Raw genomic sequence first — 22,894 nt, forward strand, 5'->3', positions numbered from 1 at the left:
GCTAATTATAGCTTTCCCTCTCATTTCCTCAGTTTTGTTACTGACTCAGGAGATTCTTAGGAAAGGGTAAACATGGTGGCCATATTCAGGTGTTATCAGGGGAAGATAGTAGAATATACAGGAAGGCCCTTGGTGAATATACTACTTGTTATGGTTTAGATATGAGGTATTCCCCAAAAGCTCATGTATTAGACAATGCAAGAATTTTCAGAGGTGAAATGACTGGGTTATTAGAGTCTTAACTTAGTCAGTGGATTACTCTATCTATGTGGATTTATTGGGCAGTACCTATAGGCAGGTAGTATGTGGTTGGAGGAAATAGGTCACTGGGGGGTTTGTCTTTGGGGTTTATATATTGTCCCTGGTGAGTGAAGCTGAAGCAAGATTTAAAGTTAGGTAGTCAGTGTAGTTAGGTAAATCAGCTCTAATATCGAGTAAGATCTAAAATGGAGGCCATGTTGAGAATGAATTCTGGGAAAGCAGGACAACTCATGGAATGTTAATGAAATCTGGGAAAAGCCCAAGGCCCAGAGCCCATCCCAAAGAACGTTAATGAACAGCCCCCAGAAAACTTGAAGATGCTCAAGTCAGAAGTCCTTCCCACCCAGATTACTTCTTTGGCCCACCTGTGTCCCACCCCTCAGGCCTTCCCACCTACATTCCATCACTGAAAGAAACTATAAAAAGGGGAAACAACCGCACTTCCACAGATTCCATCTCTTGCGTCCCCTTCTTCCTCTGGGAGAAATCCTTGGTGTGCTTCTCTGGGGTTATTCTTCAACATTGGGGAAGCAAGGACTCATCACCGGTCAACAGCGGTAACAAAGCTCTCTCTCTCTGTTTCCTGGTTGCCATATTCTGAACTGCTTTCCTTTGCCAATGACCTTCTGCACATCACCTCGGGCCTAGAACTATCAAGCAGTCCATGTATGGACTGAACCTCTGAACAATGAGCCTCAAAATGAACTTTTTCTCCACTTTAAGATGTTCTTGCCAGGTATTTTGGTTACAGTGATGAAAAATCTGACTAAAACAACACTCCTGGATTTGGTACAACTGTGGCAACTACCACCATAGCACCTTGCCAGAAACTAAGATCATCATAAGACTATATCTACATTTTAACCAATTCTACTTGGAACACTGCCTCTTGCAACATCTTAGGCTGGAAATCTACATCTTTATCACCTTGTAATGAGTACTTGGCTCTTGTACCACCTCATCTTGCTCACTTCAGCTTCTGAATTTTCTTCTCTAATCTTTTCCCAAATCTACTTCTGCATTACATATCTAGCACTTTACCCTCTCCGAGCATTTTCCTAGCTATGATCTTTCGTATGTGTGCATGTGTTTTGTTAGGGATTAAACTCAGGTCTTCACATGTGCTAAACTCTACCACTGACTTATGTGCCCAACTCCCTAGCCATACATTCATTTATTCCTAGGCCTCTGACCCAAAGCGGAAAGGAGAAAGCAAGCTGTTTAATGTCTCATTCTTAGCCCTCTTGCACTTGACAAATCCCAGATCTCCTATGCATATCCTTACCCTCTCAGCAAACTTGTTTTAGATGCAAACTTGTGGATTTGCACCTCAAAGCCCAAATTATCATAAAAGCCTCCATTCTACCAACCTTTACTTGACGCCTCCATTTTGCCCCAGGTGAAACTATTGTATACTATTTTATTTCCTTTTCAACCAGGTGGCTCCTCTTCTCAACCTGGGGCTTCTTTAATTAAGCCCAGGATGTGGCAAAAAGAAATCATCAGCAAACCATCTCCATATTTTTAAAATTCCTTTTTGTCCCTGCCACAGATGCCATAGCATTTATTGGCTTGAGACCATTTGTGGTTTTCTGATTTTAGTTCAGTGACTAATTGTTCTGGCATCTGTGTTGAAGGGAATTATTTGATATGCCTCATTTAAGCATGTATATTTGATAGGTGGGAGTAGTGATACACACCTGCAATCCCAGCAACTCAGGAATCTGAAGTAGGAGGATCACAAGTTTGAGGCCAGCCTGGGAAACTTAGTGAGATACTACCTCAAAATAAAATAAAAAGGACTGGGAATGTAGCTCAGTGATAGAGGGCCATTGTGTTTAATTCCCAGTTCTTTAAAAAAAAAAAGAAAAAAGAAAAGAAAAGAAAAAAGAAAAGCATGACTATCCAGTAGGTAGTTAACAGGGCAGCTGGGAATAATAATTCATAAATTTTAAAACTTAGATTTTATGATGTTATACATACATGTTAGTGCTTAGGGATTTTTTTAAAAGTCAATTTTCTTTGTTCCACAGGCTAAGACAAAGTCAAGATCCAGAGTTCTGCTTCAGTAGAATATTTTTGCCCTTTCTTATTACAAACTCATTGCTGCCTGTCTCTAGTTACCACTAATCATTTGACTAGAAGAACATACAGTGTATATAGTAGGCCACATCTATGAACCTCTCAGGCCAGTGCTTTATCTTTGACAGAAGAAACAAAGTTTTCCATTGTCTCATTGTCTCAGGAATGTCTAAAATCCCTGTAGATCTCTACAGCTTGCTTATCAGGTAACTTAGTAAATTCTTTTGAAACATCTTGAGTTTGTAGGTCTACTAGCTTCTGTGTATGTAGTCTGCCCTTATGAGGGTGAGAAACTGATGTGACTCCATTTTTAAAAATAAATTAATAACAGCAGCTTCTATCTCAAGGCCTGTCCTAAGAAAGGGGGAAAGACCCTTGTCTTTGGACAAACCCACAGAGCCTTTCTAGGCACATACCCACCCTGCTGAGTTGTTTGTCTGCAAATAACAGAAAAAATCTGTGGCACCATGTGTCCCTGACTCAGTTAGGCTAGGTGAGGACCCATAACAACCCCCTAGCAACCACCAATCAGCATGAGACAGGGAAAATACCTGGGATGCCAGATGACCCCCCACTAGTTTATGGTGGTTGATAACATGTTGGGAAACCATGTAGTTTAGCACATACACCCATCATGGACTAAACGAATCAATTCAAAGGAATCCCCCTCTTGTACTAACCAATCACCCCTACCCAACTTGTTCCCGACAAAGAATGAGCTAATCAATGTTAGGAGTTGGTGTTTGACTTTACCTTGGTATGGAATGATTTGCTGTGTGATGTTGTGACACATAGAGTATCCCCCAAAACCTATAAAATCTCACTGAATAAAGGACCATGGGGAAGGGTTGACAAATTTCTTTTGTATTACAGATAAAAAATCCAAAGTTGAAAAAGTTCTAATAAAAGAAAAAGGAGCTGGCCTTAGAGTAGGAAACACCTGAAGAAGTGAAACTCCCTTAATCCCATGTGCTCCTCAAAAGTTTTTCAGAGTTCCAAATGCCACAGAAGCAGTCAATGGGCAAATTCACAAGGTAAAAAACGAGGTCCACATGTGTGGTGTGTAGGAAAGGCCTTATCCAATCCTGGGACCTCAAAATCCACTGAGCATACACCTGGTGGGTGGCAAGGGGGGGCGGGGGCAGGGAGCCACATTGGTGTGCTAGCGGATTGGTATCCACTGGTGCAGCCTCCAGCCAAATTCAGCACCTGCGCTAGCTCAGCGACACCAACCCTTTCTACTGCAAGCTGCACCCTACAGGGCCAACAAGACTTCTTATGGCAGGTGGCTAGGCTTCCACCATTCAGGCTCCAGCACCTACCTGTATGGTTAAAAATGCTGGGCTGGGCTTCTGTGCACGGGTGGTACCCTTCTCAGTGGCGACCTCTTGCTGCAACACTTCTACTTATGAAGAGCATTCAACACTCTTTTCAGGACTGTGGTAGGCCAGTTGTCAGGGCTACAAACTTGTCCAGCACTGGCGGGAACACAAGGATGAGGGCCTTAGGAGTGCTAAGAGCAGCCAAACCAGAGTCCACATAGGCGAGAGGCCCTATCACTGTGGAGATTAGCAACAGTTTTGGTCAGATCAACGCTTCCTAAGTACAACTGTCCCTTCACCCCCACCTCACCCACACAAAATAAAGGAGCCAGGTGTGATGCACATCTATAATCTCAGTGATTGGGAGGCGGAGGTAAGAGGATCATAAGTTCAAGGCTAGCCTCAGCAATTTAGTGAGAATCTCAGGAACCTAGCAAGATCCTATCTCAAAATTAATAAATAAAAGGGTTAGGATGTAGCTCAGTGGTAAAGTGCATTGGGCTCAAGCCCCAATACCTAAATAAAGAAAGAATGTCAATTAAAAAAATGCTATGTGATCTTCCTGCCTTAGCCTCCAGAGCGGCTAGGTTTAAAGGCATGCAACACCATCTAAAACAATAGATGAATCAATAAAAGAAGAAGTGAAGAGCTTAATTATTATTCCAGGAGTGCAGCTAGTACAGTGAAAACCAATTATGTCTTTGTTCAGAGCCCATTTTTATTACTTGCATTAGTCATATACCTGTTACTAAAACTATAACTAAAACAGTCCTGGAGGCTACACTGACACTTAGATAAGCCCTACCTTGAAGATAAATTGTAGTTGTACATGCAAGATAGCTATAGATTTAGTTAGCCTGATAACTCTAGTAAATATATCCTGGAGAAAAAACTTTATATAGTTGTATTTGGCACTTTCTTCTTCTGAACTCTGACTTTCAACCTTAAAAACCCACTGTGGTGAAGAAGTTACATATTCACATGGGATTTTCCCCTTAATGACAGGGGAGTGAAACTACAGTAAAGAACTTTACACAAAATTTTTATTTAAAATAATAAAGAAAATATTCACTCTTGAGTGTGGGCCTTATTTCAGAATGTATACGCAAAAAAGGCAAACCAGTTTGATCCTAATTTTGTACCCAATTATTGATAATCAGAGAATTCCTAATCAGATCCCTCCATGCTGAGAATCCTGAATTAGATCTTTCAATGTGAGAGATACAGGAAACCTGATCTTAGTCCTGCCTTACAGTAACTATGGTGACTCAGCTGGAATAGTTCCTTGGTGCTAGCCAGATTACTTAAAGTAACTTATCTTTTCCCTGGTGCTGGAGATTGGATCCAGGGCTTCACATATGTAAATATTCTATTGAGAAACTGCTGTGACTCCATTTTTGAGAAACCAGCCTCTATCTCAGAGCAAAGCCTGTCCAAGGAAGGGGCATGACCCTTGTCCTTGGAAAAACCCACAGAGCACTCCTAAGCACATACCCACCCTGCTGAGTTGTTTGTCTACAAATAAGAGAGATCTGTGGCACCAGGTATCCCTGACTCAGTTAGGCTAGGTGAGGACCCATAGCAACCCCCTAGTAGCCACCAATCAGCATGAGACAGGGAAAATACCTGGGATGCCAGATGACCCCCCCACAGGTTTATGGTGGTTGATAACATGTTGGGAAACCATGTAGTTTAGCATATACATCCCTCGTGGCCTAAATAATCATTTCAAAGGAATCCCCCTACCCAACTTGTTCCCTACAGTGAATGTGCTAATCAATAAGAGTTGTTGTTTGACTTTCCCTCGATGTGAAATGATTTGCTGTGTGATATTGTGACGCATAGAGTATCCCCAAAAACCTATAAAATCTCACTGAACAAAGGGCCAGGACTCACTCCCTGGGACCTGCATTGGAAACAGTTGTGAGCCCAGGATGGAGGTGCAATAAAGACTCTTGTGTGATTGCATCGGATTCGGCTCCTAGAGGTCTATTGGGGTCCCATAAATCTGGCATTACACTGAGCTATACCCTAACCCCTAATAGTTTAAAATCACCATTTGTCTTCCCCATCTCTCACCCCAAGTTTCCCATCAAGGTTAATACCATACTCAACTCAAATCTGTCCCTTTCTAAAGTACATTTTAAAGATAAAGCTATTTATTTGGATTTCTAAGTTATCCCATGAAGTTGAAGTGAACAAGTATCCTGAATAGTAATAGCAAATAACTTTAGGTCCTGCTTTGGTTGCAGAGAGATTTTCTGGATGTTTATTTTCTAGTAATAGACATGTACTGAATAAAAATAACCATGTAAGATAGTATTGGATATGCACCATAAAAGAGGTATGGAGAGAAGTATCACAGGTGTTGAGCTTAATGGGCAGAGTATACAAAGTGATCATTATTCTGCAAGAAACTTTGGAAAGTCCTTTTCTAAGGCAACAGTCTCATAATTACAAAGGTGTTGAACTTCTGCAAGGTGATTTTTTGTGGGTAGATGCTTATAGATACCAGAAATGTTGAAGAATATATCATGAAGAAACAAATTACAGGAAATACTGAACTTACACTTTAAGCAGCTTGTGTGGAATAGGTCAATTGAGGTGGCAGGGCTGTGAGGGGACAGCAGATTTGTGTGGCTACTGCAGCAGTAGTGTGTCAGTTATTGGTCCTGCCCCAGAACACTACAGTTTTGCTCTGCAAGGATATATAATAACTGATTGGTGTGTCCATTTAATACAAGAAAATGGATACTGAACAGCCAGAGGAAACCTTCCCCAACACTAAAACCAACGGTGAATTTGGTAAGTGTCCCGCAGAAAATATGGAAGAGGAGCAAGCATTTAAAAGATCTACAAACACTGATGATATGGTTGAATTACAAATTCTGCTTCAGAGCAAGAATGCTGGGGCAGTGATTGGAAAAGGAGACAAGAATACTAAGGGTCTCCGGACAGACCATATTGAGAATCAGTGTTGATATTGGAACAATTGGAGACATTCTGAAGAAAACCATCGGTATCTTGGAAGAGGGCCTGCAGTTGCCATCAATCACTGCAACCAGCCTGCTCCTGCTTGAATCTGATATGGAATGCTTAAATAATCAGCACTATAAAGGAAGTGATTTTGACTTCGAGTTGAGACTGTTGATTCATCAACAGGAGAAATTATTGGCAGGAGAAATTATTGGAGTCAAAGATGCTAAAATCAAAGACTTCGAGAGAACACTCAGACAACAATAAGCTTTTCCAGGAATGCTGCCCTCATTCCACTGACAGAGTTGTTCTTATTGGGGGAAAGCCTGATAGGGTAGTAGAGTGCATAAAGATCATCCTTGATATTATATCTGAGTCTTCCATCAAAGGGCATGCACAGCCTTATGATCCTAGTTTTTATGATGAAACATATGATTATGGTAGTTTTATGATGTTTGATGACCGCTGTGGACATCTAGTGGGATTTCCCATGTGGGGAAGAGGTGGTTTCAACAGAATTCCACCTGGTAGGGGTGGGTATCCCATGCCTCCCTCTAGAAGAGATTATGTTGATATGAGCCCTCATCAAGGACCACGACTCCTTCTGGTCGAGGTGGCCAAGGTGGGAGCAGAGCTTGAAATCTTTCTCTTCCTTTACCGCCACCATCTAGATCTAATGGCTTATGACAAAAGAGAAAAACCTAGAGACCATTATGGCATGGTTGGTTTCAGTGCTGATGAAACTTGGGAATCTGCAATAGATACATGGAGCCCATCAGAATGGCAGATGGCTTATGAACCACAGGGTGGCTCTGGATATGATTATTCCTATGCAGGGAGTCGTGGCTCATATGGTGATCTTGGTAGACCTATTATTGCAATACAAGTAAATATTCCCAAAGATTTGGCTGGATCTATTATTGGCAAAGATGGTCAGCAGATTAAGCAAATCTGTCATGAATCCAGAGCCTCAATCAGAATTGAAGAGCCTTTAGAAGGATCTGAAGATCAGATCATTACCTTTATAGGAACACAGGACCAGATACAGAATGTACAGTATTTGCTGCATAACAGTGTTTAGCAGTACTCTGGAAAGTTTTTCTAAGACTAAGGAAGAACTGAAGGAGTCCTGCATGTTTTTTTTTTTTTTTAAATCTGTTTGTTTAAAAAACCAACATTCCTCTGCTTCATAGGTATTCTGCACTTGAGGTATAGCGGAATCTTTGCTGTTCACCTACCAGATGTAGTTTTAGTTCCTTACAAACAGGGTTGGGAGGGAAGGGCGTGCAAAAACTAACATTGAAATTGTAAAACAGAAGCAGAGTGAATGAATTTTATTTTTTTTGTTCATTGTTGGTGGTTTAAAAAACAAAACAAAACAACCCCTCTATGTAATTATTGTGAGCACCTTGCTTTGTGGGCACTGTAAACCTTTTTTTTTGGGGGGGGGGACAGGGAAGAAAATATTAGTCCACATGTACCTGGCATCTGTTCAGAGCAGTGTGCAGAATGTAATGCTCTTTTGTAAGAAAAGTTTTATGATTTTTAAAATAAATTTAGAGAACCTAAAAAAAAAATTCCTGCTGAAAGAAAAGTTCTGTCTACAACACAATTGCAGTGAAATCCATTTTCTCTTTACTGGTTAATCTACCAAAACTACATTTCAATACTAATGAATCAGTTCACTTTTCCAAGTATTTCTGCTTACTCCTGGATTTACTACTTAGGATATTTCAAAATGGGTTTGATGTCAACTTGTTATCTTTTCCTTTCTTTGACCCTGATGTGCTTCATATTTTCCTGTTTTCTTCAACTCTTTTTTGACTTCTGCTGCCAATCCATACAGATACAACAGTACACATCTTTCACTTCAATGTTCAGTGGCATTGCTTCACCTCTGGTATTCCTCTGTTGAACTCTCCAACATTTGTCTGGCTCAACTTGCTTACACAGTCTGATCCAGCTTAATATCAATTCTGGTCTTAAGCTTCTTGACATATAGGTTTTATTTAGATAATTATTAGCTCATGGGCAACAGCTCCATTTTGGACTATAGATACAGTGTCATTCTATGGTTATAATATTGCCAGTATTTTTAAAATGGTATTCTCTTGTGGTTGACAGGCTTTTCTTGAATTGATAAGACCATTTTGAAGTACATTTTTTCTCATGTTTCATTTGTACAAAACAGAAAACAACAAAAAAATTCTGAAAATTCAAATAACAACTAGATCAAAACTTGTTGTGCCTTCTACTTATTTTTGATTTCAATCTTGGCAGTTGATTAAAGAAAAAATAATAAAATATCTACATTTGTTTTATCAGATTCAGAGTATGCTGGCAATTGTAGAGTTCCCTTTTCATCACCTTGTATATTTTTGATAACATTTGTTATGCCTTATTCTAAAATTGGGTCTCAAACTGGAATGCCTTTGGGGACAGATGCTTCTGTACAGGTCTTTTGACCTAAATAGTTCAGCATTTGCATTGTTTTATTTTGGTATCTAATCAGATTCTTATTCATAGCCCATAAAAAGGAATGTGAACTTAATATTGGACTTTGCTGATGTGTTTCAGAGTCTGCAATTTTTCAAAGAAATTATAAGTCCTTTAGCAAATTTTATATTGTGTTATGGTCCTCTTTTATTGCTGGGCATGAGATAGGGGTTTCTCAGAAATGGTCAATTTTTACTAAACTATTTCTAGAAGAAAAATTTTAAAAATTAATAAAAAATTACATTCTCTAGAGAAAACAAGAGAGGGAGAATTCCATTCTTTTAATGCACAAAATAAATTCAACAAATGATTTCTCACATCTGATACAAATTAGACATATAGAAAAGTACCACTGGAGTTCAACATTGTCAGATAACTTTGAACATTATTTCTTATAATAGTCTTTGAAACTCTTTTATATAAATGTCTCATTTAAAAAAATAGTAGTTACTCAATAATTGCATTATATGCCTCAGATTTGCTTTGGTAAGATACAACCAAATGTGGTAGTTGTGGTTTTACTATCTTTTTACTGTATGCATTTTGTTTACCTACCTTAGTCTGGAAGATTAGCATCGTGTCCCAAGTAATAATGTGCAACACATCTCCGAAAGTCCAAGAGGTCTAAAGAGGAATCTGGGTTACAGACTCTGTGCAGTTGCCATGCATTGTTCATAGCTACATCAATCATGTAGCTCACCAAAATTGAATACCATTTCTTGCTTCTTAACCTCACTCTATATTTGGAAACAATTTGATCCATTTTAGCTACACCTTTCCTGCATTCCTCATACAATTTCACTATGCATGGTTGATTTACCTGTGGGATCTCTTCATCATCAGCAGAACAACTTATCTCACTGACTGGTTCTATGCCTATGGCATTGGAGCACAGACTGATAATACCATCACCATGCCAACGACATAAGATTATTTCATCATTTTCTTCCACTCGGAAATCAAAATACCCCCTCTTCATTTTTTTCATATGTTCTACATTCATAAGAGGACATTTTTCAGTCCTGTTTTCACGAATTGATCCTGTTGCCCTCACCCCCTTTTTCTTCAAAGCTGACACCAATTTGACACTTGTAAAGAAGCTATCAAAACACAGGTGATAGGGATATTGACCTCTCTCTAAAAGAACATCAGCAAAGTTCATCACTAGATTTCCACCTAACCCAAGGTCAAGATCCTTATCTGCCTCCATAGTTGATTCTTCTTGATAGGGCTCAAACCAAACCAAATAACCCTGTGTGGTTGTACCACACCAAATTTTATAGCCAATTCTAAGAGGCTTTCCATTCAGAAATTGGTCACTATCAAAGCATTCACACATTGACTTATCAAAGCAATAGTATTCTTCTAGGGGAGCATACAAGAGGAAATTTTTATTCATTTGCTTTATGAGAGGTCTCAATTTTGAAAATTTATCTTTTTGATCTAGGTGGCTATTATCTGCAAAATGCAGGTACGAGAAAATCAACTCAAATCTGTCCCTTCTAATTGCATCTCGAACCAGGTTCTGATCAGCATCAGAGATTTCCCAGTACATTCCCCTTCTGGGACGCCTTACAAATCCACTCCATAGCAGGACACCAAATACACACCTCATTTCCTGAACTGTGACTTCCAAGTTAACATTTTTCTGAGAAGCATAATTATTGGTTTCATTGACAATCAAGTTGAATGTTTCATCATCAAAAAACAATTCAAAGAGTTCTACTGGGTTCAACTTTTCACTCTTGAGATTTAAAAGTCCAGAATCCAGTGCTGACCAGCTGGGAAAGTTCGGCTTAATGTCTCTTTTGGTCCAACTTTTTTCTGGGACATTTGACACCTTTAGCTTCTTTTGAGGCTGAGCCTCAGGCTCATCTTCCTCCACTTCTGAGTCATCAGAAAATGCAAGACCTTGGAGCAGTTCACTCACTCGAGCTTTGTCTTTTTTTCTTCCTTTTCGGGTAATATCTCCTGCTGCATACTGCAAGGATGCAATGTGCATCCGGGCCCAGGAGTCACGGGGTGGATGACGATCCTTTAGAGTGTTCAAATTTGAGACTGTCTTTTCAGTAGGGACAGAAGAGCTACAAGAGATGTGGGGTGCACAGTCTCTGGGAAATAAAAAAGAAAATATGCTACAAAGAAAGTCTCATTCTTTCATACATGTTAAATCTAAAGCAGTACAGTAGGGTGCTAATTCTCAATTCTCATGTTTCCATGGGGAAAACTGGCTAGACTTAACATTGCTGGCCTCTCCCCAACTCACTCCTCAGGACATAACTGTTGAATTTAGGAGAAGAAACTCAGGTAGCATAGCAACTCCTTCAATCCTCTTTAGGAGTAGGATGCAGACATTCCATGCTCCTTTTTGTCACCAGTTGCATTAGGCAGGCCCACAAAAGAAGACTTCTGCTGCACTTCTCCTCTGCCAGTTTGAGCCTATTTAGCTCTACCTCTGAGCCACTTTATCCAGTCTAGCTTCTATCAATAAGTTGAAGGTTCTGGATCCATCTGTTTTACTCCTATGTCCATGTCAACTGGTTTTTAACTTGGAAAAGGACGGCAATTGCTATTTACCAGGCCTCCTCACACATAATTTCTACACATGGAAGGTGTGAGACCCTCTTTGATCTGGTAGATGTATTTCTTTGAGTGAAAATAAAAAAGAAACTCAAAACTCATTGCACTTGAATGGATTTTTATGTGATTTACAAGGAAGAAAGCCAACGTTTTTAAGATGAAAGTATTATTTTATACTACTACTTTTAAAATTTTGGATATTATGTATTTGTGTCCTATTAGTAAACCAGTCTATTTTTAGAAGACACAAGGGGGAATCCGGGTGTCTTCAGTATCTATATGCATGACCTCTTTAACATATCCATCTTAAGAATTCCTTGACATTCTTAACTTTGGGAATACTTCTTGAATCCTATCATGTCACTGAACCTTTTCACTGATGAAATTTTAAACTTTAAGTTCAATGTGGTGAGAGAAGGATCTTGGAGTGGGAAATGGGAAAAAGAGTGAGGTAAGGAAGCTGGGTATGAATGGGGAACTAGAAAAGGGTATAGGACCACAGAGAGATGAATCTTTGATATCATGGTAAGTTGCTGCACCAAATCTACAGTTTGAACTTTTTGTTACATAAAACAAGATATTCTTTTTTGTGTGTGGTACTAGGGGTTGAACCCAATGGTTCTAATTTCTTCTTAGATCTGCAGAATATGGATCCACTCAGGACCACAGATACTCACCTGTTGGGTATTCCTGAAGTCTTCCTACCTTGATCCATTGCTTCAGAAATGTCTTGCCCTATATTAAACAAAACATTTTTAGTTACAATTACTTTTGCTAAAATAATACATTAATTATTTAATGTCATATATTCTATGAATTTAGAAAAAAACAATCTCTGTGGTTGGGAATAGATGTTTCAAAATAAAAGAAACAAAAAATCAATAGGGTTTGGTGTTGTGGCATATACTTAATTAATCCCAGCTATTTGAGAGGCTGAGGAAGGAGGATCATAAGTTCGAGGCCAGCCTTAGTAACTTAGTGAGACCCTATCTCAAAAAGGAAAATAAAAAGGGCTGGGGAGGTAACTCAGTGGTAAAGTACCTCTGGGTTTGATCTCCAGTACTATGCCTCAAAAAACAAAGAAATCAACAGGTGTTTCAGGGCATCCAGTTTCAGCAATACTACAAAATGTGGTATGCTATGGGAAGATGATAAGAAAGGTTAACCTTGGCACCAAACACCAGCTAGGGAGAAGGCACAATAGGGCAGAGCACATTTAAAGAAAACATGGATAGTACTATCTTTAAAACTTGTTGGTAGCCTAAATATCATTTCAAAATAAAAATGTTAAAATGATTCATCTATCAGCTAAAGAATAAAAAGAAAGAAAACATGAATAGTAATGTTCTGAGAGAATGAAGAGAATTTCCTCTAAGGTAAAGAGGGATCAGGCAGAAGTATTTGTGGGTCTTCTAAATGTGAAAGGATATAAGTTATATGGAATCCTTGATGGGGAAGAAGAAGAGATGCAAAGAGAATAAAGGAATAGGGAGAGAAAATCAGAGAAGGGAATAAAAGAATACGGAGAGAAAATCAGAGAAGATCACAAGAAGAATTAACAACCTGGAAAAGTAGCAGCAGCAGAATATAATGTGATTGGGAAAAATGCAAAATTATAAGGACTGAGAAAAGTTTGGAGGCAGAGGCCAGAAGAAGAGGAAGGGAGGGTAAGGGTTTGTAGAAGTATGGGCTCCCATGGGCCAAGTCAGGGAAAGGACAGGACAAGGATAGCACAGACAGGGGACCAGTTAGAGGCCTGTCCTTACTCATTAGGCTTGTAACCTTTTCTTGAGCTGAATTCTCACAGAGGTTCCTCTGAGCCAGACTCAGATGTGGCCACTCTGCTAGGGCAAAGGCCTGGGCTTCTCCTTCCCCAGTCTTCGCTGACATCTAAAAGGCAAAAAGTGGCCTTTCAGTTTTCACTGTGGTAAGGAGAAGGGGTCCAGTTGTGAAAGGTGTTGAATATCACACTACAGAACAGTGGTACCAGCCACTCAGGGTATTCTGTAAATTTGTGAGAACTTTTTGGTTTTACCAGTGATGATGACCACCAGCTCATGCCAATGTTATTCACAGGATATGGCCATCCTGAAATGCATGGAACAGTCCCACACTATAACAAAACGTCACATATCCTGTAGAACTTTTCAGTGTCCTGCTGAACCAAATCTAAAATTGATATAAATTGGCTACCTCTAAGAATAAGAATTCTGAAAAGTTTTTATGAGATGATTTAACCAACAGTAATATAAGAATGTTTCAGAGAAGGAAGCTTACATGGAATAAAGATATTTTTACATAAGTTGACTTAAGCTGGTCATGGTGGCACACAGCTGTAATCACAGCAACTGGGGAAGCTAAGGCAGAAGGATCACAAGTTCAAGGCCAACCTGTACAACTTAACAAGACCCTGTCTCAAAAAACAAAAAGGGATGAGGATGCTGCTCAGTGGTTGAGTACTTCTGGGTTCAATAACCTCCAGTATTGTCAAAAAAAAAGAAAAAAAAAGTTGACTCAAATTGGTTCTACCAACTGTTTTAACAGCATTTTCTATTATGGCTAATAGGCATTTCAATACAAAATGGCACTTATGGAAAATGCAATTAAACTGATTACAAATATATAATGGAAGAGTTCTGAGACTTTTAACAGATGTAAAACAATATAAATGTAGAGATCTCATTGAATTTCATTAATGAAGATTGCTTTAAAATACTTCAAAGCCAGAAATATAAGACAGCTAAGTCAGAAATATTATACACTGTAATTAATTTTTTGGGGGGTTGTCTATGGTTTTCTCTCTTTATCTGACACTGTTTCCAAAGGTCTACCATATGGCTTTTTATTAACTTTTTGATTTTTTTTTTTTTTTCATTTTCCAAATTACCCTTTCTTTCCTTTTGCCTGGAAACTGATATTGTGTCTAGTTTTTCACAGACTTTTTGACAAACAGGTGAGTTTCGAGACAGAAGATATATTTACTTCATCACTATACCATCCCAAACTGCAAACAATTATTTTGATACTTAAAAACCTACCTCATTCCCCGCACGACCCCCCCCCCCCCCCCGCAAAAAAACATCCACTTACCTTATGGCCGAGTAGTGGTACATACCTGTAATCCCAGCTACTTGGGAGGCTGAGGTGGGAGGATTACAAATTTGACACCAGCCTCAGCTAATTTAGTGAGACCCTATCTCAAAATAAAAAGTAAAAAGGACTAGGGATATAGCTCAGTGGTAGAGTGCCCTGGGTTCAATCTCTAGTACAAAAAAAAAAAAATTATTAATTAAAAAATATAAAATCTACCTTATTTAAATAGCACACCCCTTCTATGATCTATTTATCAGTCTACTTTGCCTTGAAACCTATATGATTTCTTGGGCTTTTGTAACAAACTTGATAGCTTACAACAACAGAAATTAATTCTCTCACAGTTCTAGAAACTAGAAATCCAAAATTAATCTGTTAGAACCTGGGTGTGATGGCACTTGCCTGTAATCCCAGTGATTTGGGAGGCTGAGGCAGGGGGATTTTAAGTTCATGGCAAACCTGGGCAGCTTAGTGAGACCTTGTCACTAAAAATAGAAGGGGCTGGGATATAACTCAGTGGTAGGGTGAATCTGGGTTCAATCCCTAGTACCACACACACATACATACGTACATACATACATCACTTTTTTATATTATATATATATTTTTAAGGCAGTAGGTTTTTTTTTTTTGTTTGGTTTTTTTTTTGCAGTACTGGAGATTGAACCCAGGGTCAGTGTACTACTGAGTTTCATTTTCTAAGACAGGGTCTCAATAAATTGTCAAGGCTAACCTTGAACTTGTACCCACACCACCATCCCGAGTTGGTGTGATTATAGGCATGTGTCACAATGCCCAGCCACAACTGGGTTGATATTTAAAATGTATATACACTTTCTTAAATCATTATTTCATATATTTATTTTATTATCCATACATTTATTTTCAAGAAGACAAAGTACTTATTAAGAGCAGCAAACATTGGGTCTAATGGGATTGAGAACAATAGAAGTCAAAGAAAAGGACTAAGTGAGGAAAGGATTCCATGAAGATGGTGTCTTGAGAAAACTGATGTGCCAGCAGTACGTAAGAGGACTTAAAATGGGAAACGTATAGTTTTTTAAAAACCAAATTTCTAGGAAAACAAATGAACCACTGAGACACTAAAAAGGAAAAAAGCAGTTCATTTTGTGAAGATGATGTGAAGTTTTATTTTGCATATACAGAATTTCTGTTATCGTCACCAAATTAATTGGAATGTGAAAAAGGGTCCTAGTTCTCAGGCTGAGGAGAAAAACCAGAGATTCCAAACACAAGTGACTAGTTGACAGTGGGGCACGTTCTGAAACCCCTCACTCTCATATCTTGAGATCTGGATGTACTTCCTCAACACAGTATAATATGAGGTAGTAGAATGTAATCGACATGAACTCCTTGGATTACTGAGCACATGGCCTGTGACATTCTGTGATGGAATGAACACAAGAAAAGATACCATGAGTGAGGAGTGTGGGCCAAGAGAAAGGCAAAGAACAGGTCAAGGAGAAAAGAAGGGTAACTACTGAGGTTTCCAAAGCCCAGGCACCCTTGCTTACCTGGAACCTGGGTGAGTTAAACTCAAGCACTGCTGCCGAATTTCTGGAATTTTCCTCTCGGAGAAGGGCTGGTTCCTGGGGAGTAAACTCTGTAAAGAAAGGAAACAAGAGTCCTGAATGCAATGGTCTTTAAGAGTGTCCTCTGTTTAGGACTTTGATTTATTAAACATCCAAATGAAGATGTACACCTTACTGTCTAGGATAGGGCACTATAACTATTTCTATTCTGTTAGAAATTCTAAAACTTCAGGGTCTCCCACCCCCAAAGTCAGTGACATTTATGAATGCTTTACAGTGATGCATTTTCACAAAAAGAAAGTTAAAATCAGATATGAAAATAAAGAGAAGGGAAGAAGCTGGTGATGAGTGTTCGGGTAGGAGGGACAATATCCACTTCAGCATATTCTTGAAAAATTCTTATCTTTTTTCGGGAGAGGAGGGGTATAAATTTAGGAATGTAGAATATAGAGATGTCATAAAGAAGGTATTTTGGTCAAAAGTAAGAAGCCTTAAATTTTAGAAGAGGTTCTTCCTCTGTTGACCCTGGGCAAATTTTATATATATATATATATATATATACACATATACATATATTACTGGGAATTGAACCCAAGAATATTATATCAATGAATTACATACCCAATTCTTTTTTATTTTAAATATTTTGAGACAGAGTCTTACCAAATTGCTTAGAGCCTTTCTTACTTCCCAGGCTGGCCTCAAACTTGAGATCCTCCTGTCTCAGCCTCCTGAGTTACTGGAATTACAGACAAGTACCACTGTGCCTAGCTAAATGAGCAAATTCTGAAGACCTAATGTATAGCACAGCGATTACAGTTAACAATAAATATTGCTGGACATTTGCTGAGATAGATCTTAAATATTCTCACCACACTCACCAAAGATAACTGAGATAATAGGAACATTAAGAAGTTTGTGGTAATCATTTCATAATATATATAAAAACAAAATACAAAACCTTGAGGACACAGATAATCACATTCCTATTAAGGAGACCATGCTCCTGTCAGTGGCCTGCTTCCTGTGTCTTTACTAAACTCACCACTCACCCTCTGGCACTCACCACTCACTTCCTGGGGAGGCTGAGGAGGTTCACATGTCAGGGTGGTTACCCCAGGCAGGAGCTGACACTCCAAAGAAGCTTCCTGATATTGTGTCATCACTAGGTGCATGTCTTGTCCCTGAATATAGAAAGAGGCCTGTAGACAAAAGATTCACCTTGAAAACATATCTTGGTGGAACTGAACAGCCGTTAGAGACTTCTCCAAGAGAACAGAGAACAAGCCCCATTAATCCCTTAAAAAAGCAGAAATCGAAACAGACACTCATCTGTCAAATAAGGACTGCATGCAGTCAGGTCCCATTCAGTATCTAGGGTGCAGAATAGAAGCAAGGCAGGTAAGACAAGCAAAGGATTCCTGCCCAGAAAAACAACACAAAAAAAGACTCCTTAGATGAATGTTTAATAAGGACTCGGATATACATTGTCTCAAAATGTCTTCTACACACTATGCAGTAATTATGAAGGGGAAGATAAGTTACTATCTTTTGTATTGAAGAAACTTGTTAGGTTCCACCATAATCTCATCAGTATTGAGATAAACCATCAAAGCCTCCTGAAATGGCAGACTGAGAACAAAGTATTACCCCTAGGGTAGATACTCTAGCCAAAGTTTTCTGGAGAAAATGCAAGACAAACTGAAACAGGAAAATTCTCCAAAAAAACTGCCTGTATTTTTCAAGAATATCGATGTCATGACAAAGACTGAGCAGATTCATGGAGACTAGAGAGACACAACATCTAAATATAATATGTGACACTTTCTAGCTTATGCCCTGGATCAAGGGGAAGTTTGCCATAAAGCGCACTATTAGGGATAGGGTTGTAGCTCAGTTGGTAGACTGCTTGTCTAGCATATGTGAGGCACTGGGTTCAATCCTTAGCACCACATAAAAATAAAAAAAAAAATAAAGGTATTATGTCCATCTACTATAAAAAATATTTTTTAAAAAAGTGCACTGAGGGGATATTGTGGCAAAATGTGAAATACTAGTGTTATATGATAGTACCATAACAATTTTATGTAATTTTCCTAACCTTGGTATTGTATTCTGGTTGTACAAGAGAATGAAATATACACTGATGTGTTTAGAGGTTAAGGGGCATAATGTCTGCAATTAATTCTCAAATGATTCAGGAAAAAAAAAGTGTATGTGTGTCTTTGTTTGAATGTGCATATTCATACAAAGAGGGCTCACTTGCACAAGTAGGGAAGTGGGATGGGTACATCATGAAATAAGTATTAACAACTGGTGAACGTGGGTGAGGAGCATACAGGAGTTCTCTATACTATTCTCCCAATCTTTCTGTAAGTCTTAAATTATTTCAAAATAAAATTAAAAACTAACAAATTCATATGTATCATTTCTTTTCCCACACCACCATACACATTATCTTCTCACCTGCTGTCCTGTGTCTCCATGTCCAGAGGTTAGATTCTCTAGCATTGTCACTGCCTCCTCCCCACTCTGCAGAGAATACATCTGCATCCAGGCCTGCAGCTCCTTGGGCAGGATGGTTAAGAATTGCTCCAGCACCAGCAACTCCAGTATTTGCTCTTTGGTGTGCATCTCTGGCTTCAACCACTGTTGGCAAAGTTCTCGAAGTTGGGTCAGAGCCTCCCGGGGCCCAGGAGCCTCTTGGTAACAGAACTGCCGGAATCTCAGGCGGCAAAATTCCTGAGTGTGGGAGCTGCCCTCCTGTGTGTTGTACACCTGCTCCCAAGTGGGATCTTCCACTTTTACCTTCACAAGGCTGTCTTCATTTTCAGGAGCAGAACCCAGTAAAGCTTCATACATGTTGAGCTTTGTAGCTGGAGAAAGGTCTTTTTGGCTGAGGACTATGTTTCAAATATTGTTTCCCAAATGTACATCTAAATATAAGAATTGATCAGAAACATACGAATTACAAGAGATTCAAAACCTTATGCAATGTACTTAAATCTTTGTACCCATTGTAAGTCATTCTCAAAAGCTGAGCCTGCTTGCCTCTATTACAAATGAAATCAATAAAAAGTATATCTTGAATATAAAGGGGTTCAAACATAAAGGGGTTCAGCCCAGAAGTAAGGGATGTAGAATATGAGGAAGAAGGGTTATCAGTGCTGGAACAGCTTATACTTCAACTGGGGAAAAGGGATAATTTTGCCCAGGGAGGATCAAGATGGCTAGCTTTGTGGGCATACAATGCAATCTCAAAGGTCATTTTTCTCTATGTACTGACAACTCCACTTTTTTCTCTTATTTTCTTCCTTTTGAGGTATTGGGGGTTGAACCCATGAGCCCTCAAATACTGAGCTACATCACCAGCTCTATTATTTTTTTATTATAAGATGAGGTCTAAGTTGCCAATGCTAACCTTGAACTTGTGATCCTCCTGAGGCAGCTAGGATTACAAGGGTATGCTACCTTGTAGGTGTCACAGAATGTTTCCAAACTTTCCTATTCCCAAATATCTTCTGTAATAAGATTTTTCCACTATTCTCATAAATTAAGTGGATTTTTTTTCCTTGAATTGAATGTTTGTTGATCTATGACTTATTCTGACTACTGAAATATGGCAGATATGACACTGTAAAAGAGTGCCTCTATAGCTCTTGGCATGCTATCATGATACTGCCATGCTATAGGAAGCTCAAGCTAGCCATGCAGAGGTCAAGGTAAATGAGAACCAAGGCTCCAAAGCTAAAGCCCCATTAGCTCAGTTAGGTCTACTTCCACATAGTTCACCAGCTGAATGCAGCTACATGAGTAATTCCAAGTGAAACCAGCAGAAGTGGCAGTCAACCAACAGAATCCTGAGAAATTGTTTTTAACCATGAAGGTTAGGATTTTAGTTTATTTTTTATACAACAATAGATAACTGAAATAGTAGACATGCATCAAGTTCTTTTCTCTTGTCTCCTCACTTTCTCCATTTACAATCTCGATTTCAGTATATCTCTGTTCCAAGAACACTCAAATCTTTGTCTGGCTCCAAGATGCCTTTCACACTGTAGATTCACACTTAAAATGTCAGCTGGATACCTCCAGCTATAGGCTTCATTCACTTGCCCCATAATTTAAATATACTCCAAACCAGAGAGCCCTTCAAAGCTGCACTCTGTATTTCTCCTTTCTATTGGTGTCACCAACTTCCATGTACAAATAAACAATACCTTATAAATAATCCCTCTGAGTCCAGTTAATCCTTTAGGCTTTTTTTTGTTGTTGTTTGTTTGTTATCAGGTACTGGGGATTGAATTCAGGGCACTCAACCACTGAGCCACATTCCCAGCCCTATTTTGTATTTTTATCTAGAGACAGGGTCTCACTGAGTTACTTAGTGCCTTGCTTTTGCTGAGGCTGGCTTTGAATTTGTGATTCTCCTGCCTCAGCTTCCTGAGTGCTGGGATTACAGGCATGCGCCCCAGGCTTCCAGTTAATCCTCTATACAAAATGCCTCTGTCCTTTATTACTTTATTATTATTTTCAATCACTATTACTGTCATTTTCTGTGTGGTATTCCTGCTAAACCTCCCATCTCTGGATTAATATTTCCTAAAACACAATTCTGACAACATTCAACCCACCTCCTTTGGTATTTGTTCCTGTTTCCTGGCATACAACTTCTAATTATCCTTAGAATATTCAAAGCAATGTTTCTTTTTGTACATTAATGACTGACTGAAGGCTGGCAGCCCCTAGGTGGCTTCAGAAGGAAGTTGGCCACCCAAAAGTCCAAGGCAGAATTAAAAAGGCTGAGCCTTTCAGTTCTTTTTCCAACCTCAAGGGAGGGGAAAGGAGCTGAAAGCGAAGGTGATAACCAATGAATAATGATTTAATCAATTGTGCCCATGCAATAAAGCCTCTATAAAACTCCAAAAGAGCAGTGTTCTTAGAGCTTCCAGATAACTGGACCTGTGGAAGTTTCTGAAGGGTATGGAAGCTTAATGCTCCTTATCCCACACTTCCCCGCATGCAACTCTTCATCTGTATCCTTTGTAAAATTCTTTTTAATATACCAGTAAGCATGTATTTTCCTGAGCTCTATGAACTCAAGAGTAGAGACTTATGAATCCTGATTTCTAGCTAGTTTGTCAGAAGTCCAGGTAAAATAACTGGGAACCACATTCACATTGGAAGTAGGAGGCAGTATTGAGACTGAGCTCTCAACAGGTGAGATCTAACAGTGTCAGAATTGAACTGAACTAGAGGGGAACCTAATTGGTGTCCTATACAAAATTATAGGACACCACAAGAATTGCTTGCTTGCTGGTAGGGAGAAATTCCAACATCTTTTGAGTTCACATATGTCTTTTGTATTGATTATTGGGTGTGAGAGCAGAAAAAAGTTTGTTGTCCTTATACATTTCCAAAAGTTTAAAATACTCCTCCTAGAATTAAATTTGAACTCCCAGGGATCTGATCTTTATTAGGGTTTACTCATTTGCTTGTCACTCAAGTTCCTGAGAACCTCATTGTTTCCCACACATAATGCTATAATGGAATAAAAGACAATCCCTATCTTCAAGAAAACTATGGTCTTCCCAAATTCTTCATGTCACTGCAATGATATTTACTCCAAAATTTTTCACCTGTTTTGTATTTTATAGCAAGTACTATCATTCTTCTAAGGTAAATTCCTAAGGTCCCGTGCAAATGCCATCTCTTATGTACAGGAATAAAATTTTCTGTGACCATCCTCAAACCTCACATTGAAAGGGGAAAACTGTCCACTAAGCCACACAGGTGGCGGTGGAACCATGGAAAACTACACCCACCACCCTCTTTCTCCAACTTGTATTAGAGATCGCCCCACCTTGCACCTTGCGGGTAGGGGTTTATCTTTGCATAAACTCTAGGTGCCCGGTAAGTACCTGATATTTGACAAATATTGGTGGACTTCTTGATGAACGTATGCGATGTCCTGATGCCAGTAGCCAGATCTCTCCGGTGGACCCAAAATTAGTTTATTAACAGTACACGCCAGCAACCAGCACAGTACCTGGCACAAGCAGGCACTCAATAAGTGTCTGCTGATTAACAGACTAAAAGTTCAGGTAAGGAGCACAACAAAGACGTGGCGAACCTCAGGAAGAACTCCAGCGGGAATAAGGAGGCCTGGGGCTCCACGGTAGGGAAGCGCTGGTTGGTCTTCCCAGGCCCCTGCCGGGGAGTCAAGCTAGGCGGGCAAATCTCTGGGGTCCTTCCTTTATCCGTGCTGGAGGCTGAGAGACACTTCCTGCAGACACAGATGCCAGCCGGGGTTATTTCCTCTCGCCGCTTTGGGCGGCCTCCGGCGACTTCCGGTGGAGCTCCATGCCTCTCTAGGAGCCTTCCCCTCATCTCTCTGATGCGCCTGGCTTCCAATTGCTGCCCCACACAGGCCGATTCTTTTTTCCATCCCGGGCTGGGGGCTCTTCCCATTGGCCCTAGTGTGCCCCACATTTACACAAACCTTCTAAATTAAAAACCAACGGTAGCGGG

General features: G+C 39.5%; 1 protein-coding gene and 1 pseudogene across 2 annotated transcripts; one reads left to right on the plus strand and one right to left on the minus strand.

Moving 5' to 3' along the window:
* The first annotated feature begins 6,412 nt into the window (after positions 1 to 6,412).
* LOC113200947 (heterogeneous nuclear ribonucleoprotein K pseudogene) lies at positions 6,413 to 7,746 on the plus strand (annotated as a pseudogene).
* A 1,668-nt stretch (positions 7,747 to 9,414) lies between these two features.
* Pgbd1 (piggyBac transposable element derived 1) lies at positions 9,415 to 22,699 on the minus strand. Of its 2 annotated transcripts, none has more exons than XM_077801652.1 (7): positions 22,285 to 22,699; positions 18,830 to 19,299; positions 17,430 to 17,547; positions 16,346 to 16,434; positions 13,484 to 13,607; positions 12,395 to 12,452; positions 9,415 to 11,248 (listed from the first exon to the last, which is right to left on the minus strand). In XM_077801652.1, the coding sequence occupies exons 2-7, from the start codon at positions 19,223 to 19,225 to the stop codon at positions 9,694 to 9,696; spliced, it is 2,340 nt and encodes a 779-aa protein (XP_077657778.1). In that variant the 5' UTR covers positions 19,226 to 19,299; positions 22,285 to 22,699; the 3' UTR covers positions 9,415 to 9,693. The 2 variants fall into 2 exon arrangements, with proteins under 2 accessions (XP_077657778.1, XP_026270333.1); XM_026414548.2 differs by having other exon boundaries at positions 17,430 to 17,565.
* Positions 22,700 to 22,894: the final 195 nt, after the last annotated feature.

Source organism: Urocitellus parryii, chromosome 8 (assembly GCF_045843805.1).
Source record: "Urocitellus parryii isolate mUroPar1 chromosome 8, mUroPar1.hap1, whole genome shotgun sequence".
NCBI classification, from domain to species: domain Eukaryota; kingdom Metazoa; phylum Chordata; class Mammalia; order Rodentia; family Sciuridae; genus Urocitellus; species Urocitellus parryii.